This window comes from Biomphalaria glabrata, chromosome 2 (genome assembly GCF_947242115.1).
Source record: "Biomphalaria glabrata chromosome 2, xgBioGlab47.1, whole genome shotgun sequence".
Classification (NCBI taxonomy): domain Eukaryota; kingdom Metazoa; phylum Mollusca; class Gastropoda; family Planorbidae; genus Biomphalaria; species Biomphalaria glabrata.
This window is the reverse complement of record NC_074712.1, coordinates 43,928,484-43,953,396: the sequence shown is the minus strand read 5'-3', so window position 1 is coordinate 43,953,396 and position 24,913 is coordinate 43,928,484. Positions and strand designations below refer to the sequence as shown.

Below are 24,913 nucleotides of genomic sequence, written 5' to 3'. Positions count from 1 at the left end.
GGCTTTGTCTGCATAAAATTCGGGAAAATATGTAGGTCGCAGTTGGGTTGGCGTAGTTATGTGAAACACTGGACTCAGCCGTAATCTTCGGAATTAAAGGCAAAAACAGCCAATATTATCGTTATACAAAAATTATGTCAAATAATTTGCAGTGATTACACACAAAAATTAATTGTAAAGACTTTCTTTCAAATCCTAAGAATAGTCTTTGTTTAATTTTTTGAATATTAGGGCCTACTGTTTTTAGGTTTGTAAATTTAGTTTTATTTTTTAATATAAATATTATTATTGCTGAATTCACTACAAAAAGAAATCAAGCTAATGGGAACCTTGTGCTCCATGCAGTCTGACAATATTAGAAATTTTAAGCTTTAAATTTGCCAAAGCAATGCGAAGGTCTCTTCTAGTGGCTACATCCAGTCTATTTCTTTGCTTATTCATTAACTTTGTTACGCACTAAATCTAGGTTATGGGTTAACCATGTATGTTTACTGAAAAGCTAAAACATAATTCCAATTTCGACCACAGTTTTGGAATTTTAGTGAAATATTTAAATGCAGCCACATCTCTGTTGTGCATCCAGGGGCGTAGCTAGGAATTTTCATCGTTTGGGGCTAGGGGGCTTGACATCTTTGGGGGCCGCTGCATTTTGCTTAATATTTGCCCCCCCCTCCCTTTAAATGGGGGCCAAAAATCCCCCCCCCCACCCTAGCTACGCCACAGTGTGCCTCCTATGTTTACATTTTTTTTTACTGAAGACATAGTTTTGTAAATCTTTTTTTTCATGCAACTCAATTTGAACATCAGTAACAGATGTTTAATAATTGTCATTTATATATATATTTTTTTTAATTTTTAGAAGCGAATCTTAATTTCTTCATAGAGCAATGTTTTGTGAATTGCATAGATATCGGTGTCATTGGGCAGTAATTCATTTGTCAACAAACAAGTTATGTGAGATTGTAAAACTCTTTAAAATAGATTTAATATCTCTATAAAAGAGAAAATGATATTATCAATAAAAGCCAATCTCTTTCCTAGCAGACGGAGGTTCGTTTCCTTCATTTGCGTTAGATGCCTACCAAGTAAAACAATTTTTTTAGCCTGCTTTAAGTCATCGCCAATCGTCGAATCTTCCCGTTTCTCAAAAAAAAAAAAAAAAAAATATTTAAGAGCTTAAAAAACGAGCCATAACCATTAACAAACCCCTTTCGGAATCCAGCGAACTTTAGTTTACAACAAAAGTCTAACTTCTTTTTCATCCTTTGTTTCACAAATCTGTTGAAAATTGTGAAAGATGCCCTTATTTTCGGCATGGGTTTGTATTTTATTTACAGTTTTATAATTAGATTAAAATAGAAATGAAATTGCGGGCTAAACTTTTCTTGTGTATCATAGCTCACAATGTGAATAGATTTGTTCTTTATTCTATATTACCTATGAAGTCATTGTAGCGTCCAACCACTGATGGTTTTCTATATGTCCTCATAAGCTACATAACTAGACAATTTTGAAATAATATTTCATCTCTAACAGAAAAAAAAAGTCTATTTGTGTTACATATTTTTTAAAATAAATTTAGTTTTAATCAATTTTTCAACAATATCATACGAATTTTTAAAAAGCTATGCATTTTTCTAAGAAGCCATTAAAACATATGGCTGCTTTACCGTTTTTTTGTTTTTAATTGTAGATTTTTATAATTGTTCAGGAATATTCTTAAATTATTTTTGGATATCGCTATGAAATTGGTTTCATAACCTCATCTGAAAATGCCGTCAAAGTAGAACTTACTTTTTTTCTAGTGGCAATTCACTAAATCTCAAGGAAATATTACATGACATACCGGTGAGTTTTTGTAACAACATTTTATCAATGTTTTTTGTTTTTAAAAAATTATTCTGTTAAATGTTACCTTTAATGTTTTTTGCAATTAACATTTACATATCAATATATTAACATATGTAGATAAAATAAACTATAATCTAAAAGGCGTATTGCCTACTTTGTTTATCAAATCTTAAACGTTTAGACGCGCGAGATCCAAGGACAATAAATACACTCCAATGGTAGCAAAAGAGTAAGAATTTAAAAAGAGAAAATGGGATTCCCGAACTCAATTTCTAACGCTGTTTCTGTTCTTAAATTAAAAGCAAGTTAACTATAATTTGTCTATATTTAATTTCCCAGCTATAATGTTGAAGAATTTTTAAATTTGTTTTGTTTCAGAGCACCTTTAGATTCTTCTTTCCGCCTTTATTCCCCCTAACCGCCCCATTTTGTGCCCAGCGCCCCCCTACCGCCCTTTGGCTCTCAGCGCCCACCAAAATCTCGAAAACGCCTCCTAGGGGGCGATATCGCCCCCATTGAAGACCACTGATCTAGATCTTTCTATATTAGGGAGATCGTTGAAATTATTTTTTACAAAAAAAGGAGATGTTCCGGCCAGAAAAAAAAAAACAACAAAAAACTAATAACTAAATAAGCCTATAAATTATAAATGTTATCTGTCTAGAATAGTCTAGATTCTAGGCCCATGTCAGATTATTTCATACTATTCTATTCTAGATCTAGATCTAGAATGTCGATCTATAGTTTCTAGACTAGATCATAAAAAATTACAATAATCATAATGAAGGCAGTACGACGTTCACGTACTCGTATTGATACCCTCATACAATCCGGAAGAAGGTAACGATAAAAACATTGACTCAACTCTTACTCTTAGAGTTATAGACTACTAAGATCTAGATAAGGGTTTAGATCTAGAATCTAGATTTAACTTAGATCTATATAGATATAGACACCAATAGATCTGGCTCTAGATCTATATACTATTATAGTGGTAAATTATAGTAAGTAGATTCCAGTATGATCTAAATCTAGATCTAGATCTAGATCTAATCTAGACTCTATATGACATTTTAAAGTTTAAAAATTAAACTAAAGACTAAAGTAAAAGTAGCTAAAAATTAAAAACTTAAATAATAAATACTTAAAAAGCTAGTACTAGATCTACTTAGTACTACTAGAGACGATAGAGTAGTACTAGACTTTACTAGACTCTACTTCTAGTACTCTCTCTAGTATTTATGTGTATTTTTCTGTTGTGTTGTCTACTTTATATGAGAAAAGAGTCCTTGTAATCACAATAATAAAGCCTAAAGCAGTCTTAGTCTTAGTAACTAGATAACTAGAGTAACTTACATCTATCGAACACCTTCATTTTAAGGTACTTATCGAACACCCCATTTTATTTTTTAAAATTCTCCTTTATTTCGATGATTATGAAGAAACTAGTCCATTCATATTCAATATTGTCACTATTGTGCATCATCCATTGCTTTATTAACTTTATAGTTATACATTTATTATAATTTATAGTTAAGTTGTATTTTATTATTTAGTTTCATTTTCACCCGAGGATAATTTTTTTTACTTATATCTTATATTCGAAGTGCATTGGTAATATTTAATATTGGTATAAAAATTTCACTTTTTTTGACCTCTTGGGAAGAGTGAAGTGAGTCTCGGGTTAAGAGTTAAGGGTATTTTTTAATGCCAATGATGCTTCAGCTAAACAAAACCTATATAATTAATATGCTTCTAATTAGGCTGAGAAATAATTTGCAACTATTTGTTTAAAGTGTCCTTTGCTACCCAAACATGAAAATTGAGGTTTAAATAGGGGGTGTTCGATAGTAGCTTATCTGTTTTTATATAAGCAATCTCAGCAAAAAACATCAAAGGGATATAACCCAAAGAAGACAAAATATTTAAATTATATATTTTTTAATTGTTATTTTTTTAAATAATGTAATGCAAAGTACAGATATATAAATTACTCATATGTTACAATTTGTATCAGATATTTGTGGTTTACCGTAAATGTGCTATATTTTTCTAAGTAAATAGATTTACATCGATAACACCACTAATTGTACCCATTTTTAAAGCTTGATTTTATGACACATATAGTTTGATGCTAATATCATCGTTGTGATGACACCTGAATATTAAATCCAGAATATATTCAGTTGTGTTTTTTTTTTTTTTTTCAGATGCCCCATTCTATTAACTTCTGAATTATGTGTTATAAACAAATACCTAGCGCATGTGCTTGATGTGAAGAGATGTTAATAAAATGAAAGGGCTAAGGGGGAGGTATAGAATGTAGATATGGTATTTTGAAATAAAAATGTCTTTGGTAGGTAAAAAATAAAAGGGCGGGGGGATAGAAACAGTCAAGACACTGTATCAAGAGATCATCAATAATTGATCGACCATTAAAATGTGACGTCAGCCTCAAATACATAGTCAGTTGTGCTTCTCGATCTAGACGTGTGGCACCGGGTCTATAAAATTATATATATATACATTTTTTTTTTGCCATAAAGTATGATAAAGCTCATAACGTGCTACAAAGACACTCCTTTGAAACATCACAAATACACTAAATAATAACAATAACACATTTAACCACTCTCTTATTCTGCCTACACCCCCTTACCCGCGCTTTCTTCTTACACATTTCCACCCTCCAACATTCACACTTTTTCAGTGCAAAGTAACAACGTAAATTTCAAGACTCAATCCAAACGCAGCCACCAGACTAACACACAACAACAAAAAAAAAGGTCAGTGATAGCCCAACAAACAGGTGTAAACCAGGCCACCAACACAGCCCCAAAACATTGTTCAAGTTGTAGTAAGAACAATGTTGAGGGGAAAGGGGGAGGAGCCATCAGTCGAGTACCTACGGACAAGCCGCTAATTAGGTCACAAACACTAGGCGTGATATATATATATATAGATATGTTGTTCGTGTGTGTGTGACAAATACTAAGCGTGCTCTAAAATATGGTGTTTTTTTTTGGGTCAACCAGGTGATTTAGGGAGGGCGGATCTATCTACATCTATAGGTAACACAGCTCACAAGCTACCATAGCTTTTCAGCCCCTCCCCTTCCCCGCCCCGATCGAAAAATATCTTAACACTGACTTTTGGGCTGATACATACACTGAGCATGCTAGATCGGCGGCTAGTTACGTAGGGCCGCGTATGTTTTGTTTTTAGGTCAACCAAGTAAACTGTTGTGTCCTGCAATGACTTGGGGAGGGCAGGATTATCTATAGGCTACCAAAGCTTATTAGGCTCTCCCCCAAATAAATAATATCTGAATTTATTAATGGCCTTATATCTCAAAATAGCTTATACCTAAATAAGTACTGGTACGGTAATGTGTCGGTAATGCGTTACTGGACTTAGCACCGTCAGTTTCTAAGCATAGCTGATCAGTGATAGATTCCTTCGATGTGGAGCATGTGAAAATGACTAAAATCTGTCTGTCTTGACATGGTGTAAAAAGAAAATGATATTTATATAAATAAAAAAAAATATAGATTATAACACATTTGAAACACCATACTTTTCACAAAATTTTAAGATTATAACACTTTTAAAACACCATACTTCTCGTGTGTTCGATAGTTTCCTTATATGTTCAATAAGATAAGATAAAGGTAAAACGATGTTCGATAATTTAAGCTTTTGAAAGCATCTACCTGACCCACTTTAACATCAAATATAAGTTTAACTATGAGTAGTAATAGAATAAAACATGTCTACTTTTTAAGAAAAATGGATGAGGAGTTCATAGATACAATCAGTTTTTTTCTAGGTCTAATTTTTACGGGGATACACAAATTCAAACATAAAAAATGTCGGCGACTGAGCTTAACTTGTTCGATAAACGTAAGTTACTCTAGTAGAAGGGAAACTCCGATGGTTTTTCAAATTTGAGTTATTGACATATTTAAATTCTGCGTAAAAAGCTGTAATAGTAAACATTTTACCATTTTGTATTGCTATTGAGCGTGATCTATATACATACTTTTGATGATATGCTGTATTATATTGCTACACATAAGACTCGTATTGTAAAGCTAATTTAATTGTGATTTTGTCTTTAGTAAAGAATAAATAAAATGCATTAAAGACAAATTTATTTTCTAATACAAAATCTTAATTTTCACTTATTATCCTTATCCCTACCCATAATGGGCCCTTTGCAATCCTTTTCGCATAGGGCCCCGCAATTGTTAGGCTTGGCCCTAACTGTAGGCCACAGAAACAGATGACCTTTACCTCATCTGCTCCATAGATCGCAAGGTCTGAAGGGGGTACTTTACTTGTATTAGCTAAATCTCATTTTGAAATCTGTAATGACCAATAAAGGAACTTGGAGCCTATCAAACATTTTGATATTGACTTGAGAAGCTTACAAATAATCAGAGATTGTATTTAGGACTTTTTGTTTTGGTGGGCAGGTTTTTATTATTATGTTATCATCAAGCATCCAATTTAGGTTTTTGGCTGCCTAGAGGAATAGATAGTCCTTGAAGGATTAACGGGCACAACTTAGCCTCATTTTTTTGTTACATGCTTTGGGTGTTCCTTCAGATTTCAAGATTAATACAGCCTATCCCAAGCCTACAGAAAGAAGATGGAGAAGGGGGCATGAAAGCGACCCGGGTTGGATCCCCAGAATCATTGAGATAACAATCTAGAGCACATATAACAAACAATGTGCTAAAAAACATATCCATAACCAATAACCAGGGAGGGGGAAGAAAATTGATTCTGAAATTCTTGGCTAAAAGTAGGTAATGTAACAAGTACTAGAATTTACGGGCCAAAAGTATAATAAATAGTGACCGTCAAATAAAGAGACGTTTTATTGAAAATGAAAAAAAAAGGAGTGAGGTTCTTGTAAAAAAACTGTGATTTAGCAGAAAGATGCAAAGGATGAATTTTTAAAAAAGGCAAGGCGGGGGGGTCTTCCATTTTTTTTTAAAGTGAATAAAAAATGGGGGGTTAGCTAATCAAAATAAACAGTATATATACCATGGGAACAAATCAATGGGCATAACCAGTATTGAATAGAAGTTAATATATATAAAAAAAATTTCAATGTTCTTTTCAGACACGTTACTTGAGCATGTCACCTGACTGAAAGAGTACTGTTTTGTCCTTGGAAATATATTGCGATTTTATTAAATAAGCTACTTTAAACAAATTTTATCAAATTATAATTTTTAAAAAAAATTTAATTAGAATATTTCTGTTTTTTAAATTTTTTTTTTTTATATAAAAAATTAATATCTGCCGAGCATTCATGATGCCTAACCTTACAAATATTAACAGGTAAAATTATTGAGTAAGACAACAGAAATGGATTCAAGACTGCCCTCTCAGTCTGAGGACCTTAGTCCCAGCCAAAGCAAAACAAAAAATTATAGACAGTAAGAGAGCTTTTTTTTTTTCTTGTTTTCTCCAAAAAAATGTATTTTATTTGTAATGTGTTAATATTTGTATTAGATATATTACATACTTGAATTCTGGTTGATGTAATAAAAGAAATGGATTAAAATAGGCACAAAATAGGTTATGATTAATATTATATTTCTAATTATAGAAAAGCAAGGAAAAGTATTGCAGTTTTCTTTGGTGTTAGCGAAGAGGATGAAATGAATCAAATGCGATGGGAAAAAAGACGAATGAGGATAGCAAGCTCCATTGGTAAGGGGTTAAAAGATGAATATTTTGATCAACAAGACATGACAGATGGGAGGCCGTCTGTTATAGATCCTCTGTCTCGTACATCAAGGCAAATGTCAAGGTATTCAACTCACAGTGCTATGGGTGCCATAGGCCGAAGAGATACGCGTAAGAAATCTGTAATAGCTATGACAATGCAAGGCATCGCTGCATTAAATGTAAGTACTTAGAATTTTAGGATTTTTTTTAGCATAAAAAGTAAAAAATTTTATCTTTGAAGTCTTGTAATCTCTTTAAAAAAGTATGTCTATTTTACTCTCATGTCAGTTGTTATCCAAATATATTATATTCAATCTCATTATACCCTTAGCTTTGTTAATTTAGCATTAAATTGCATTAAATGCCGTTTTCACATCTAAAATATTCTTGTGGCTTTCATTAGTATAGTCAAGGACATATTCTGAGCATATTTATATAGTCTGTAATTAAACCACTGGTTTGTGTTTTCCTTTTGACGATCCAATGTAGAGTTATCAGGTTTTTAGCACAAGTTTTGCAACTAGGATTTGTGAATACTGGAGACCCCAGTCAGGCCATATTGCAGTGAGTGAAGTGGTCATCCATGAAATATACTATTCTTTTTATGATCATTCCTACAAATGGGAAAAATAAATAAACCTTTTTGCGAAGTGAAAATAATGAGAACTCATTCAAAAAAAAAAAGTTTGATCCAAAAAGCAGCCCAATAGATTCCTTATCTGCTTTTCAAGGAATAATTCTTCATCATTCACTAAACTCAGACATTGGTTATAACAAAATCTGAGGGAATAATTGTGTAAAGTTGCAAATGTGTTTCCTTCATTTTGGCTTCTTTCTCTTCTGAAACTAAACAATTGTTAGCACTGTCTTAATCCCTGAGAATGTGGAATGAAGTAGTTGTTGGGAAGCTGGAAATGACCCAAATACATGAACTTACATTTGAGTTAACTATACTTTTAAATCACTGATGAAACTAGTTTATATTCAGTGTCTAAATGCAACGAAATAGTTCTAAATTTTTCTATTTTTTTCTTCTTTAATTTGAATGGAACACCAGGCAAATAAACAAGAAGCTCAAAGAAGAAAATCATTCAAATATCAAGGCCAAAGCTTTTCAAGAGGTCAAAGTTTTGCCAGGGGAAGTATGAAGCCAACTTTGGAAGCAGTAAGTCATTAATAATTGGAGCTTTCTGTGCAATACATTTTATGAAGTGTGTAAATCAGAATTCAAACTGCCTAATATTGTTATGCTAGTTCAAGGATATTTCTAAAGTAATTTTTCTCAAACTGTCAGACTATTTCTCAAATGACAAAAAAATTCATGTAAATTCATATTTGAATATTAACTCTGTAAAATGACATTGTTACCAATGTTTCAGTTACTAAAATGTATTAAGTAAGGCATATCATTTGTTCTAAGTAGTACCTTGAAAAGCTTTTGAAGCAATATGAACTCAAATCTTTGTCACAATAGTCAGTCAATTGTATTTGTAATATTTTCTTAGTTGAACATTTTTCAACTAAATTTTTATTTTTTTGATTGACAACAGTAATTTTATTCTCAGTCTTAGTTTTAAAAACCTTCCTGTCTTAAAAATAATTTAAAAAAAACAACAACAAAGCAACTTGACACTATTGACAGAGTTGCTATTTTAAATTTAAATAAAATGTTATCCAAATCTATTTTAACATCTCCTGTACAGCAACACTCAGAGGATGCGTTTAGTTTAGTGGATGATGTCTTCTTTGATGAGAGCCCTGTAACAGCAACCAGAGTTTCTGGGTAAGTTTAGATGAAGATTAGTCTCCCTTTGTGTTGCAAAACATGTTTTCTTGTCTAAGTTTAATTATTGTGCAGACAGTTTGTAGACATTTTGATTATAAAAGACGTAAGGTGTCTTTTTACAAAGCTTATATCAACTCACTCTGTCTGTCTGCAAGGTAAAAAGTTTGTACAGGTTATTTCTCCCACACCCATTCTTGGATCAAGCTAAAATTTTGCACAATTATTCCTTTTACCTGACAACACAAGAATCAATGACAAAAAAATTAATTAGTTAATTAACAATTGGTAATTAATTATTTTGTTTGGTATCGTGAACAAGGGAAAGAAATCATACTTGTCAGATGTGGTGGGATAACTTTTTTTTTTATGCATTTAAAAAAACGATCATGTAAACATTCACCAAGATACCCCCTTCTTCCCTCCCCTTTTTACAACTGGTCCAGGCAAGCGGTAGGATCATAACACATTGAGAAGCTTAAAGCTAAGCATAAACAATTGGTAAAAGTATTTTTAATAGCACTGACTTATTATGTCTAGGTCAAGCATCTATCTATCTATATATATATAATTCTCCTCTTCCCTCAACAGTTTAAACAAGAAGTAAAGGAAAGATCACTCTCTTATTTCTGCTGATAGTCCACGAGAAAGCAAGAGTAGTGTTCACACTACGGATGACTGCCTGCTCGCCAGACTGTCGTTTAAATCTATCAAACCCTGCCCGCTCCCATCCCCTTTGTCCTGCGGGAGGTTTGGACTAGGAACTAATCTAAGTAATGTACTATGTATATATATATATATATATATTGTTATATATATATATATATATATATATATATATACTAGCCTGACATTACACGTGGCCCGCGGGTCTAAGTTTGTGTTTACTAATCTAGTGGATTGGATTTAGATGTATGTTAATTTTAGCTAATGATCCTTTCAAGTTTTTTTCTCTTTCGCTACGAAAATAAAATTAGTTTTGCGAAAATGGGTTTACCCGAAGCCGATACATTCATATCTATTAAAAACGAAAATAGCGATAGCTTTGTTAAATAAATGGGATTATAAAGTAAACAAACGAAATAATTTTTAGTATGCGATTCATGAATGAATATAGGCCTATCTCAACTCGGCTTCGCAGCTTTTGTAAACGAATGTAGTCTATTAAAAATGCTTTAGAAAACCAAATTTGAATGCTTATTTGATCAAAATATGAAATGAATGGACTATAATTAGTATGTTTATGTGTTAAAGTATAAAACTATGTGTGCGAAGAGAAGTTTTATCATCTTAGAGTTGAATTAGAGTTTTAGATCTAGGGATGGCATTATAAAGTAAACAATTAAACGAATTAATTTTTAGTGCGCGATTGCCTAATGAAATAATGTTTGTCAGGAAATCTGTATTCACAGATATAAGGAACTAATTTATGTAAAAAATTGTTTTGAAGCACAAATTTGAAGGTTAATTTTATTATATAATGAAATCAATGGACCTTCTTTTGTATTTTCGTGTGTCAAAGTAAAAAACTATATGCGCAAAGTGTATTTCTTAAAATTAGATATAGATCTAAATCCTTTCGATCTTTTCTCATGTCAGCATAGTAAACATGGCCTAGATCCACTACTATAGCCATTGAGGGGCCCTATGCGAAACGGATTTCACGACCCAAGTTTGGGTAGGGAAGCGAATAATAAGTCAAATTTAAGAGTTTGTATTAGAAAATAAATTCGTCTATGCATTTCATTCATTCTTTACTACATACAGAATTACTTTATGAGCCTTGCGTTTAGCAAAGTCATACAGTATATCATAATAATTCTGTTTCCTACATTGATCACGCTCAATAGCAAGAATTACCAAATGTTTCAATCTATATTTGAGAATTGTTGACTGCAAGTAATTCTTCATTAGTTTGAGGCGCGAGAAGCTTCTTTCACCAGATTACACAATTACGGCTGTTGCATAATGGCGTGTGTAAGATTGACATTTTCCATATTGAATGACATCCCAAAATGACAATTTTTGTCTATATATTTCCGTATATTTTAAGGACTTTTTTCGTATATTTGCGATTTCGGGAGATTTCCAGGAGCTCCTGGTAAATCGACAAGAGGGCGCTGGTAATCTGTTTAAAGTTATAAAATGGTTTAATTTAATACTTTATACACCTTGAATTATAGCGGGTCCTATGAAATTGCGGGGCCCACTGCGGTCGCATAGGTTGCAGTGGCCTACGGCGGCCCTGCAAAATAGCGGCGTATGCTACGCCGCCGGTCGACTAGTATATTTTATTACATAACTGATCCAAACTAATTGATACAATTAAACTTAATATAAACTTTGTTTTTTTTTTTAAAGTATTTTTTTTAATGTTATTCAATGTTTTCAATAATAAATTGTTAACATAGATATGGTTTGGATTTATTATTATTATATAAAAACTTATTTATTTCTCCATTTTTTTAATTCCTTTTTCATTTCAGCCCAGCAGGAGGCCCAGGACCAGGTTGGAGAAGAAAGCCTCCCGAAGCTTTACCTTCAACTCCAGGTGCCGATATGGTGGATGGTTTTGGATTTCAAAAGATAAAGGAAAAAGTAAGATTATATTTCCTTTCTTTGATTTATGGTCGTATAACTTTCAAAGTATTTGAGATAAATTTATTCTTTCTTTAGGAAATTAGGTACTCCAAATATTTAGAGGTGGTTGAAATAATTTGTTCACACCAATTTTAGAATCTACAAACTTATTATTCACATTTAACAATAAAGTATGGCCATCTTGCCATTACAATAGCTGCAGTCAGCTCCTTGTTACTCCTGGATCAGTTACCCATGATTGTTTTTAAAATTGGTTTATGAACTTTGACCCTGATAACTCCATATATCCTTTCAACTAATAACTTATTAGTAGTATGTTACAGTTACAAACAACATAAATAGTATCACCTTTTTTCTACTACAGATTGAGATAACTGACATAGGAAAATTTTACATTTCTATTTATAAAGAAGAAGACTTAACTACTTTTGTACTGCATAAATCTTATTCTGAGTTTAGAAGATTTTTCTAATCTTTAGAATAGCATTTATCTGCTCTGTTTTATCAATAGTGAGTTTTTAAATGGATTTTTACGCCCAGTTAACATTTAATTCTGTGATAGCTACAAAATGTATTTTCTTTTTTTTTTAATAGCTGGCTTTTAGATAGGAATTATTTCTTGAGAAAATCTTTTTATTTCTATGTACATTAATTTAGTGTTTTGTTGATTTGTAGGTGATTAGTACTGCAAGGAAACATGATAAACGGCAAATTGGAATGGGAGTTTTGAACAATGTGACAAGACAGCGCTTAAAGAGTACAGTTTTAATGAATAAAGAAATCAAACAACAATTGGATGACATTGATGATCACAGGTAATGATTTAATGACACTGATCTGTAACAAAAGGTATTAACAATTATTTAAAAAAAAAAGGAAAAATTATCACTCAGCGTCAAATTCAACAAGTGACAGTGCTTCCTTTTTCCTATAAACAAGGTGTTTTTAAAGAAAAATGAAACAACTGCTGTATTTAAAGTAGGCACGGTGGCTGAGTGGTAAAGTGCTTGGCTTCAGAACCGAGGTACCAGGTTCAAAGCCTGGTGAAGACTGGGATTTTTAATTTTGGAATCTTTGGGTGCCTCTGAGTCCACCCAGTTCTAATGAGTACTTGAGGAAAGTAAAGGCAGTTGGTCGCTGTACTAGCCACATACAGACCTGCCTACCGTTACGCAAAATGCGTATTCGTTACGCAAAATCTCCCAAAAATGACCGCCAGTACGCAAATACGCATTTAACCCGTCGCGTTACGCATTTCGTATGCTTTTTTGTTCTCCTCTCTAGACTAGCTTACAAGCGGTCACGGAGGTCACGCTAAGCCCACCTGTGGGGAGAGGGGCGAAACAGAAAAGGTGGGGTGAACACAATGTGCCCAGATCTATACGTTGATTGGTACTTAATAGCAATTAGATGTCTAGAAATGAAGAACGCGAGAGTGAGGGAGTGGCGGGTTGGTACCAGGTTGGTACCGTCAGTTAGCTGATTCACCAACGTGACTTTTGTTTTTGTGTAAGTTCATGAGTAGAAATTAATTATGTTGGTGCATTCCTGATTCTCGTATTCATTTGTATAGAAAAAAAAATCGAAGAGCTATCGATTAAAAACACATTGAGTGACATTGTAGATATCTAGTCTAGATCTAGATCTAGAATCTAGATAACTTGTTATACAGGAATAGATCTAGCTCGAGTCTAGCTAGTCATTACGTTATGATTCTCTACATTAATATTAGTACATTACCCTACAAACAAGTTATAGTATGATTTAGAATTTAGATTGACTAGATCTAGATCGATAACATCTACTACCATCTAGTCTAGATCTAGACTAGATTCTTAGTCTTAGTATAGAATAGATCAAGTATGAAGGTAGGCCTACGAAAGTTTGGAGTAGACCTAGAATCCTAGATCTACGTTTGTAGCCGATCCACGGCATTGGTAACACTTTTGAGCCCAGATCTAGAGTAGATTATATTCATTATATAGACATAGATCCATATCTAGTCTAGATATCTCTATTGATCTAGATTTAGATTGTAGATCTAATCATGACATCTAATATTATATATATATATATATATATATATATATATTATATGACAAAATAGAGGATCACGTAAGTGTTACGCATTCTGGTGCCAAAATACGCATTTTGACCGTACGTGTTACGCATTTGGACTTTTTTTGGTAGGCAGGTCTGCACATAACACCCTCCTTAACTGTAGGCCACAGAAACATAAACTTTTTTTTACTGTACTTAAACATTGCTAGCTAGTAATTGTTTTGTTCAGAAATTATGCTTATTTATTTAGTAATAGTTGCTAAATTAAAATATTGTCCCTCTTTGGGGTGAGCTCCAAACATTTAGCCATACCAAGATGGATGTTCAGATTTTTTAAGTTTAATTGTTTTACAATTTATTTGCAATATTTCACTTATTGCATAAAAATTTTTTTTATAGACTTGAGGTCCATTATGCATGAGAAGAAGTTATCTTGTTTTTATAGCAAAGAAAATTCAAATCTTCAAATGCCAAGTAAAAATCCATCTAAAACAATTCACAGTTGATATAACCTTTAATTTGTCATCCCAGCTTATTAAACTGTATATAATAAAGATACCTATAATAAATTATGAATATCGATCTTGATTTCTTGGGTAAATTTGAAGGGGATGTTGAATAGCCAGACTGGTTTAGAATGGTGCATACTTTTTTTTTGTACCCTGCCCCTGTGTTTACCTGTATATCTCAGTTAAAAGGCCAAATAAATTGCTTTAACTTTGTATTTTCTATTCCAGGCCATTCTTTACCTACTGGGTGACTTTTGTACAAATTGTTGTCTTTGTAGTTTCACTTGCTGTCTATGGTATAGCACCCATAGGATTCCAGACAACTATAGTGTCACAAAATGTAAGAACTATATTTTATTGATAAATTCAATTTAATTCTTAACTTTGGTATTAAAACTTGTAAAGGTGTGACATATGACCTATACTTTATTTGATATTGACAACTTTTGTCCATGTACTTTTCTAAAGGTTCGTATGCCGAATCTTGCTATCCAGACTGAAACGCATGTAGAGTATGATAATTTATGGATAGGGCCTCGGCAGGTAATTAAGTTGTTTTCTTCCTTGAATCTTTATAGTTTCTGGTGTGATATAGTAATTAATATTGGTACATGTTGTAATTCGGGTAAATGGCTTGACATGTTTCAAATTAGTTCAAACATGTGAATGCCACTTAAAAATGGTATAGATGTATATATGTCATTTGTAGTGTTTTTTTACTGTAATTATTTGTATTTTATGTACTAGCAGGACTTTTTATTTATACTTTCTTACTTGGCTATTTTATAATTACCACATGCACATATTTAAAGTTGACATAATAATAATAATCTTTATTGTCTGTGAATACTTTCTTTGCATATACATGTTAATCTAGTTGTTTTTGTTACTTTAAGTGAAGGTAAAGTTAATGCAGTCCATTTTCAGTTGGAGTGATGTTGTATTTGAATCAATTCTTTTAACAGTAAATTAATGAACAAAAAGCTAAATATAAAAAATCCTCTTTTTAAAAAGGAAGCACAATGGCCGAGTGGTAAAGGGCTTGGCTTGATGAAAACGTAAATTTTTTAATTTCAGGATCGTTGGGTGGCTTTGAGTCCTCAGATGACCTTTACATCATCTACCCTATAGATCGTAAGGTCTGAAAGGGGAACTTTACTTACTTTACATTCTATTAAAAAAAACAAAAACAGTTTAACTAAAGGGGAAGAACTCCACCTTTTAAACATATCTATCAATAATGTATATACTGTATAAGGTATTTCTTTTTCAAAATCAAATCAAATAATTAATTACCAATAATTAACTGACTAATTGTTCATGTCTTCCAATGAATAATTGTGCCAAGTTTCAACTTAACCTGAGAATGGGTATGAGAGAAATAACGTGTACACACTTTTTGACAGACAGATAGACAAACAGAGTGAGTTGATATAAGCTTTGTAAAAAGAATATATTTTTAACTGTTAGGTTGACCTCATTCACCTTGGTGCCAAATATTCTCCTTGTATGAGAGTGGATGAAAACTTGAATGAAGCTATAGGCTATGACAGAGCTGAGGAGAGAGAATCAGCTTGCTGTATAAGGAATGATGGCTCTGGTTGCGTGCAGACTGTGCAGTCAGGGTGCAGTGTAAGTATCATTTGTTTCATTTCAATGAAAAGTGTTTAATTTCACACATTTCACCCCCCTCCTCCGGGACAATGCTTATATTATAACCAATGCTTATGAAAATACAATTCCTTGTATAGTCCAGTGATGTTTAAAGACTCTTGAAGTGGAAACACTCTGCTTCTTAGTCCACTTTGCAGCTGAAACTTTCTTATTGTCTAATAAATTAACTTCTAGTACAAGACTGTGCATTAATAGGATTTTTTGGAACAAATGTATACATTAAATATGTAAAACATTTTTTTCTTATGAATAGTTTTTCTAAAATGAACTATTCATAGACGGAACAATATTTGTTGAGCAAAACAAAAATAGTAATACAGAAATGATAATATAGTTTACAATAGCATAAATAGTATTATAAAGAAGTTTTCTGCTTTGTATATTATTTCATGGCTTAAGTAGGCATGTTGAGCTCTTCACTTATGAACCAAAGGTTACAAGTGTGAATCCTACTGAAGACAAAGTTGTTGTTTTTTTAATGTCCATGTGTTTGCCCAACTCAGATTTTTTAAGCAAAATATGAGACTTAACCTCAAAACTGGACACATACCAAATTAGGCACTGGGAAAGGTGAACGTAAATTTATCTGCACTGTAGACATCTCAACTTTGGCCTACTCAGATTTTATAAGCAAAATATGAGACTGTTAACCTCTAAACTTGTCACATACCAAATTAGGCACTGGGAACAGTGAACTTAACATCATCTGCACTGTAGGCATCTACATTTAAAAATAAAATGATGTATATTGTGCTAATGTTGAAGGTAAAGCTGCCAACTTGTGTAAAAAAATATAATTCACAGCATTTTAAATACTAAAGTGACTTGATGAATCTTGTATTTAAAGACAATTTTGAAACAATTTTCAATTTTGAATTCCCCACCAGAATGTTTTGTCTCGATGGGAGAAGTGGGCTGGCAATGATTCAGTTGGAGTTTCTACTAGGTCCAGTGGCTCTGTCTGTGGCCAAGATCCTAAGTAAATATCTCACTTTTTATTTTCTAAAAATAATTTTTTTTTTCTTTCCTACTTAGCAGAATTAAGTTGTTTGCCAGGAAACAGTAGAATTTACTCTCTATTGTTTGCTAGGAAGTCGGGTACTAAGTAGACAAATGCTACACAAGCTTGCTAGCCAATTTTATGTAGTTTTTCTAAATGTATCTCACATGAATATGTTGGAAGATTCTCTTTTATAGTATAAATAATAGCATTACATTAAGAAAGAATGGCTCTTGGACTGAATTAGAATTCCATTATAAAAATCTATAAACATTTTAATGTGAGAGCTAATTTTATGAACAGTATACATTTTAATGTGAGACAGCTAATTTTATAAACAATAAAAAAAAATTTTTGTTACTCAGTTTGTACTTTATATACCTTCTTTTTGCTGATTCAGCCACTAATCATGTTGCATTCTCTTCATTTTTAAAACATTTTTGAAACAAAACATTTCAGATATTGTAACAATCCTTCTTCCACACCACCCTTTGAGTGGCCTGATGACATCACCCATTGGCCTGTAAGTCATACATTTGAGTACTAAGATCTACATCACTTAATAATCAATTTATTTATTGATGCACAGTTAATGATCAGCATGCTAATTTGATACATGATTTACATTAAGAACTTTTATCCCTCAAAGTCTATGTTTATTTGTGAAAATTTATTTAGTTTTAATTCTCTAATTTTTATATTCTGTAATTTTGTTTGCAGTCAGTATGTGCATGTAGCTTATGAGTTAGTTCTAGATAGTTGTTTTTTTTTAATGCACTCATATTTCTACGTTTATACCTTTTCAGACAAAATCTTTTCAATTATAGTTTTTGATTCATAACACTGAATGCTGTATTTATTCACAGCTGTGTTTGGAAACAGCCAAGCCCAACCAATCGCTTGCTAGCCACAAAGATGAGCATATGAGTTGTGAAATACTAGGCCGGCCATGTTGTTTTGGTATCCAAGGAGAGTGTATTATAACAACAAGGGAGCATTGTGATCTTAAGAGAGGTTTCTTTCATGAGGAGGCTACTCTGTGTTCGCAGGTAAATTTTAAAAAAATATTTTTACTAGCTTAGAAAAATGTTGGATTTAAGTCACATTTTTGATTGTGTAAAATTGTGAAGTGAAATTGTTCCTAGATGCTAAACTGAAAACCCTGGGTTTGTAACCTGATTGAGTTCAGACATTTTCACCTCATCTGAAATCTTGAATTCTTGATATAGAAACTGGATAGTTTTAAACAGCTTAAAATATTGTAATGGCGAGTTATTTAAATTCTCAATTTAAATAGGTCAGACATGAAAAAATAAAAGTTCTAAACAAGCTAAATATAAAAAAATCCTTTTTTTTTTTTAAATAAAGCTTATCTAAAGGGGAAGAACTCTGTCCTTAAAACTATATCTAACAATAATGTACAAGCTATTTTCCATTTAGATATCAAACAAAATAATTAATTACCAATAATTAATTGACAATTGAGTATTTTTGTTTATTGACTCATGTTTTCTTAGGTACAATAAATAATTGTTTAAAGTGTCAACATCAGAGAATGTTTGGGGGATAAATAGCATTAACAATTATTTAAGGTGACTAAACCCAACAAATTTAGCCCTATATGCGAATACTGAAGTATTAGTTTTCCTTGTTGCTATTAAACAAAATAATAAATTACCAGTAATTAATTGTCTAATTTGTTACTTTTTTAAAAAATTGATTCATGTCTTCTCTATGTCAATGAATAATTGTGCGAAGTTTAACCCATTTGCTCCTTCTGCAGTTGAAAATGGTTTCTCGTTTTTGTCCTTAACTGTTGTAGAATGTTTCTAAAATCTTCTTTTCAATATACTTGCTTTAAATTTTTAATTAAAAGATTTCGTCTCGTTACAAGCCTGATTACAAATCATTGTTGAGATTACGGATTCTATTTTTTTTCAAATCAGGAAGATTTTTATTGTTTAAATAATTTTTCAAACAAACAGCCCAGTGTTTATTCCCCCACCTGTGATGATTATTATTATTATTATTATTATTAAAAGTATATATTTTTTAAACTAGACATATCATTCTATTCTTTAACTTTTTCAGTGCGAATTATTTAGATCGAAAAAATGCTAATTATTTAGATAGAAAAAATGGAGTTTTCCGGGATGAACACAAATTTTCAAGAGGGGTAGAGTTACTAAAACTAACATAACTTTTTTATTTTATTAAATAATCTAACATATTTGATTTTATTTTAAAGAAAAATGAATGGGCTACAAAATTATAATAAATAAATTTAAGTATTCAAGAAAAATATTTTTTCATAAATTTTAAACTGAGCATGGAAAAAAAATGTATATTAAAAAATTCGCTTAAAATCGATATACTGAAAGATTTAACCTTTTAATTAAACATTTAATCCACAAATATTGAAAAAAACACAATACTAAACACATTTAATCACTTCAAATGTCATAAAAGATGAAAAAATACACTAAGAAATTGTATTATTTACATCTTTCGGGTCCCGGGAAATAAACTAACAAGAGGAACCATTAACACAATTTTCTATTTTTTTTAAAAAAAGAAAGATGGTACTGCATCAAATTTACTACCAAAACAAAGAACAATCACTCCCACATTCGAGAAATAAAAAAAAAGAGAGAAATAAAAAAGTTTAACTTAAAAAGATAGTAAAATAAATATTATAAACCAAGTTACTCGCTGAGAGTAACTCCGCACTGACCAGCACTAGCGAAGTTACTCGCTGAGAGTAACGCCGCACTGAAAAAATTAAAGTTATTTGTTTATTAATTAGTTTTAGATCTTAAATTTGATTATTTTTTCAAAATATTTATTTTTTAGGATTTTGCTTAGAGCCTGGGAAGGGTTTTTTCCTAACCAGAAATAGGAGCTATTGGGTTAAGCTTGATGTGAGAATGGGTGTGGGAGAAATAACATGTACACACTTTTTTACCAGACAGAGTTGACATAAGCTTTGTAAAAAAAAGTTAAAAATCTATTTGAACATCCTTTTACATTGAATGAAACATGTATTATTGTAGATAGTGCAGGATTTTAACATTCAAATAATGCATTTCATACTTTAAAATTAAATGTAAACCATTAATTTTATTTTATTCATTTTATCAAATTGTTGTGTTTTTTTTTTTATTTAACCTTAAAACATATCATTTTTAGCCTGATAAAGTTGTAACTTAGTTCTCTAGTTGCAATATGAAGCAAGTAGCAGATTGATAAGACATGATTCCATTGTTAAGTGGTTGTCTCTTCTCTAGGTGAACTGTTTTGAAGAAATATGTGGCATGATTCCTTTTGCCAATCCATCTTATCCAGACCAGTTTTATAGACTGTGGACATCTCTCTTCCTTCACGGAGGGTATGCATAAGTATATTTAATCTTATAGGGGAAAATGGCTATCACTTAGTTATCTTCACGGAGGGTATGCATAAGTATATTTAATCTTATAGGGGAAAATGGCTATCACTTAGTTACATGGGTTTGGTCTCATTGTAGTGGAGGTTGGGTGAAGATTGAATCTTCTTTGTTTACATTGCTCCATTATTTCCTCAGACTTCTTCACTTATTGTTGTCCATTGTTTTCCAAATGTGGATCATGAGAGATCTGGAGAAATTGATGGGAGCTATTCGTATCTCTATCATTTACATTGGTGCTGGAGTGGCTGGAAACTTGGCCAGTTGTACTTTCATTCCCTATCAAGTTGAGGTGAGAATGTTTCAATGAAAGTTTGTGTTTTGGAAGAACTGATTGTGGTGATTGATAATATATAGATGTGGATTTGATGTTTACTTTCATCTAGTTCCTATTGGAAAAAACATCAATACAAACATGAATCAAAGATCTCATGTAGTTCAAAATTAGAATATTCTGTTCTATTATAAAACCTAAATACAATTAAAACATTAGCAACTGACATTTATGTTCACTCTCATAAATAAATTCTCACCAGGTGGCACTATTATTTGCTAAGTCTAGTGATCAAAATATAAAATTCTTGGTCCTGATGACTGACTCCCTGATAATCACTAATTCTCCTACTTGTTGTTGACGATAAATTACACAAATTTAACATATTTCTTACTTAATTTAAGCTTATGACAACTAAGCCATTTTCAAGATCAAAATCACAGCTGTCAAATGTACCAAATATGACTTTTTTTTGTCATTTCTACCAAACATGCTTTTGACATTTTAATGTCTAAAGGGGGGTGGAGGAGCTTTGTAATGCTGGATTTCAGAGTGTTCAGGGCAAATAAACATATATATACCAACTATTGCAACCTTAGTGTAGCACAGGTTTCAGCCAGTCAAAAATAAAATGTGTATTAATGTCTAAAGTGCAATGATAAAGTATTTCCTTGAGAACACCAAGCTCTGTTATTTATGAAACACTTGACTTTCACCCAGATTTAAATTGATTTGACATGTCCTTAATGTTCTGGAATAAGAAGTCTTGAGTTTGTTTCATGTTATTAGTGAATATAGTTAAATTATTATACTTGCAATAAATATTCATGAAAGCTTATTAAGTGTTAACATCTACTATTTGATAAGTTACATAATATTCTTATCACAAATTAAAACTAGCATTAATATTGTCAAACTAGGTCAGACAGGGACAAAGACAATTTGCTAATGACAATAAAGCGGAAAATTTAATAGAAGGGGTACAAATAATTACAACAAACCTTTAAGAATATTTATTGCAGCATTTTTTAGAAGGCTTTAAATTATCAGATGTATGATTGGTTAAGAAAGTACAGTATAATTACCATAAGAATAGTTAGTAAATTGTGACCACCTCTTGCCAGCTTCAATGTATAAAGTAATGCCTAGCTACAAATGTTTTTGTTTGTCCACAGGCTGGCCCCTCTGGTTCTCAATTTGGCATTGCAGCTTGTTTACTTGTTGAAGTCTTGCAGAGTTACCAGATGTACAAGCATCCTGGACTTGCCATCATGAAAGTACTCGGTCCAGTCCTTTTCTTCTTCCTTCTTGGACTTCTTCCTTGGCTAGACAACTGGGCTCATCTTTTTGGCTTCTTTTTTGGCTTTCTCCTGGCATTTGCTTTAATGCCCTATGTTTCCTTTGGCCAATTTGACAAGCGAAGAAAAATCATTAGTATCATTGTATGCCTAGGTGGCGCTATTGGCCTGTTTACAATTTTAGTCCTGGTGTTCTATGTGGCTCCCTTAACAGATTGCCATTGGTGTGTTTACCTTAACTGTATTCCCTTTACAGCAGACTTTTGTGCTAACATGGGGGTGAAAATCAAGAAAAATGCTACATATTCTAGTTACACATGAAATAACATTGGTATTAACCTGTCTAGTATATTTGTATTTTTGTTTACATAATTCTTATACTATCTTTATTTCATTTTCCCCATAAATCTCAAATTTCCTTATATTTCAAAAGTAAATGAAAAACCAAGTCTTGGTCCAGAGAGTAATTGCTTTGATTGCCCTTGTTTGCTGGATTAGAAATGGAACAAACCTTAGATGACAATGTTGATCTATTTCATTCTAACATTCCTTTTTTTTTAAAAATAAAACAATAATGTCCTACAGATTTTGGTCTGCATTTGGTTGGAATTTCTTGTTAGAAAACAAAGCAAATTAACATGACACTTGGTGGAGCTGTTTGTTAATTTATGGTGAACAATGTTTTGATAGTGCTTTGTTTTGCACAGCTTTTTCTGTGCATTCTACGTTTCCTGAATGGGTTGCAATATATCTATGCATACAATGGTCTGTAATAATTATTTTGGTAGGCATTTTATAGCTTTGATCTCTGAAAATTTAAGCTAAATGTCACCTCTCAATTTTTTTGTGCTAATGTATTTTTTTTTTTCACCTTTTGATTAGTTACTGATATATTAGGATATTAAACAAATCTTATATGGTACACTTTAGCATTAAAATATTTCAGTTTGCAAAATAGAACTATTCCTATTAACAGTATTAAGTTTATCATTTCAAAAAGGATCATTCCAATAAGTAAAAGTTGGTCCTTATGCTTTTTCTTTTTAAGATAATTTGTAAATTGTTGATTTTATTTTAAATTTACATTATGTTTAACTGGAGTATCTAAAGTACGGAGTTATTTATCTTAAAACTGTAATAAAAAATTTTGGTTATTGATAATGGTCATATAATTTTTGTTTTTATCCAGTCAGTTAGTAAGATTCTATTCAAGGTCCTGTTGGCAGCTGATGTAAATGTTACCATTTTATTTAGGGTCTCTTTCTTTATTATGGATTCTTTCGGAAGTATTCTTTAGAAAACAAACTGTCTTTTATTAATAAACTTTATCTGCATATATTTATTTAAACTTAAGTATATACTGTACACCTGGTGTAGAAATGCAATAATTTATTTCAATCTGTTTGATATTTTTTAAAAATTTATGATGTGGTTTCCAGATGTTCAGCTATACTTCTTTCTGACCATGAATAAAGTATGATTCTGTTGCAACTTTGTTTCAGTAGATGTTATAAATTGTTTCAGTATATGTTATAAACTATTTCATGAAGGCTGAAAATTATTTGCTTTTTTTTTCTCCTGAAAATCATTGTTTATATAATTATGCATGACTAATACTAGTTTGTTACAAAAAATATTTTTTTAAAGCATTGATTTTGTTTTGTCTTTTAATGCTGCACTACTTCAACTAACTACATTTTAGTTGTGCATTACAATTGTATCAAAGTAGTGAGATGATGGCTCATAAAATGCTATTGATGTTGACTTAGCTCATTTCTATTATATCAAATGATTTTAATATTTTTAAAAATAGATTTTCCTTATTGAGGCATAATGTGGATTATAAATTAACTGCCATCATCTCCCTTGCCATAATCATCAAGTTTTATATAATTTTCTTGGCTATGTTTTAATTTCAATCCAAATCTTCAACTCAGCATTTTCCTTGCCAAAACATAATGTATAACAGACTATAATTTAAACTACTCAAGCATAGCATAGTGTAGTGAGAACAAATGTTTGTTTTACATCCTCATTAAGGACAACAAATTATTCTTTTAACATTTTGTTTTGGATAACCCAGTTTTGTTTAAGTTAACAACTCTTATGACGAAGTGCTCAGATTTTCTGAATGGCTCACTTGCTGTAACCCAAGTTTAGTCCTCTGTGGCATCAGGAAATATAAAAACGGAATAAATAAAAGCAAAAAAAAAAAACGAAACCACAACTTGTTTTAAGTAAAATATTAATTCTGTGTGATATATATATATATGTATAATCTGTGTGATATTTGATGGGTTTTTTATACTTTTATATTCAAACAATGTTGTACTTATTAGGTCCTACCTATACCATCTTGATTGTAATCATACTCCATTGTCCTCAACCTCAAAATTGGAAGAAATGTAGCAGTTGAGTTCAACCTTGTTATGTGAATTTAGCATGTTTAAATGTCATTCTAACAAAGTTCACTGATACTAGAAGCCAACCGTTGTGTTTTAAACTTGAATTGTTAGAATCCTTCACAGTCATAACTACCAGACACTGTTTTCTAGTGGTTACTAAATGTGCATGTCATGTGCCTCTTTTAAAACTTGTTGCTTTTCTTAAAAGTTAAGATGGTGGTGAGGAGGGTAACCACAGGGTGTTTTCTTTTTACTGGCACACCA

At 31.6% G+C, this 24,913-nt stretch overlaps 1 protein-coding gene across 2 annotated transcripts; it reads left to right on the top strand.

Moving 5' to 3' along the window:
- Nucleotides 1–2,704: 2,704 nt before the first annotated feature.
- LOC106055427 (inactive rhomboid protein 2-like) lies at nucleotides 2,705–24,465 on the top strand. Of its 2 annotated transcripts, XM_056020745.1 has the most exons (17): nucleotides 2,705–2,855; nucleotides 6,986–7,037; nucleotides 7,208–7,304; nucleotides 7,478–7,778; nucleotides 8,657–8,764; nucleotides 9,303–9,382; nucleotides 11,869–11,980; nucleotides 12,659–12,798; nucleotides 14,782–14,893; nucleotides 15,022–15,096; nucleotides 16,024–16,185; nucleotides 17,115–17,206; nucleotides 17,687–17,750; nucleotides 18,094–18,276; nucleotides 20,515–20,615; nucleotides 20,811–20,964; nucleotides 22,122–24,465. In XM_056020745.1, the coding sequence occupies exons 3-17, from the start codon at nucleotides 7,234–7,236 to the stop codon at nucleotides 22,563–22,565; spliced, it is 2,199 nt and encodes a 732-aa protein (XP_055876720.1). In that variant the 5' UTR covers nucleotides 2,705–2,855; nucleotides 6,986–7,037; nucleotides 7,208–7,233; the 3' UTR covers nucleotides 22,566–24,465. The 2 variants fall into 2 exon arrangements, with proteins under 2 accessions (XP_055876720.1, XP_055876721.1); XM_056020746.1 differs by lacking the exon at nucleotides 6,986–7,037 and having other exon boundaries at nucleotides 2,710–2,855; nucleotides 7,207–7,304.
- Nucleotides 24,466–24,913: the final 448 nt, after the last annotated feature.

Excerpts from the sequence above, each read along its gene's own strand:
- LOC106055427 (XM_056020745.1), top strand. The coding sequence starts at position 7,234 with ATGGATTCAAGACTGCCCTCTCAGTCTGAGGACCTTAGTCCCAGCCAA. Across the intron at positions 12,799-14,781 it reads GATGACATTGATGATCACAG|GCCATTCTTTACCTACTGGG; the intron begins GTAATGATTTAA and ends TTTCTATTCCAG. Across the intron at positions 15,097-16,023 it reads TATGGATAGGGCCTCGGCAG|GTTGACCTCATTCACCTTGG; the intron begins GTAATTAAGTTG and ends TTTAACTGTTAG.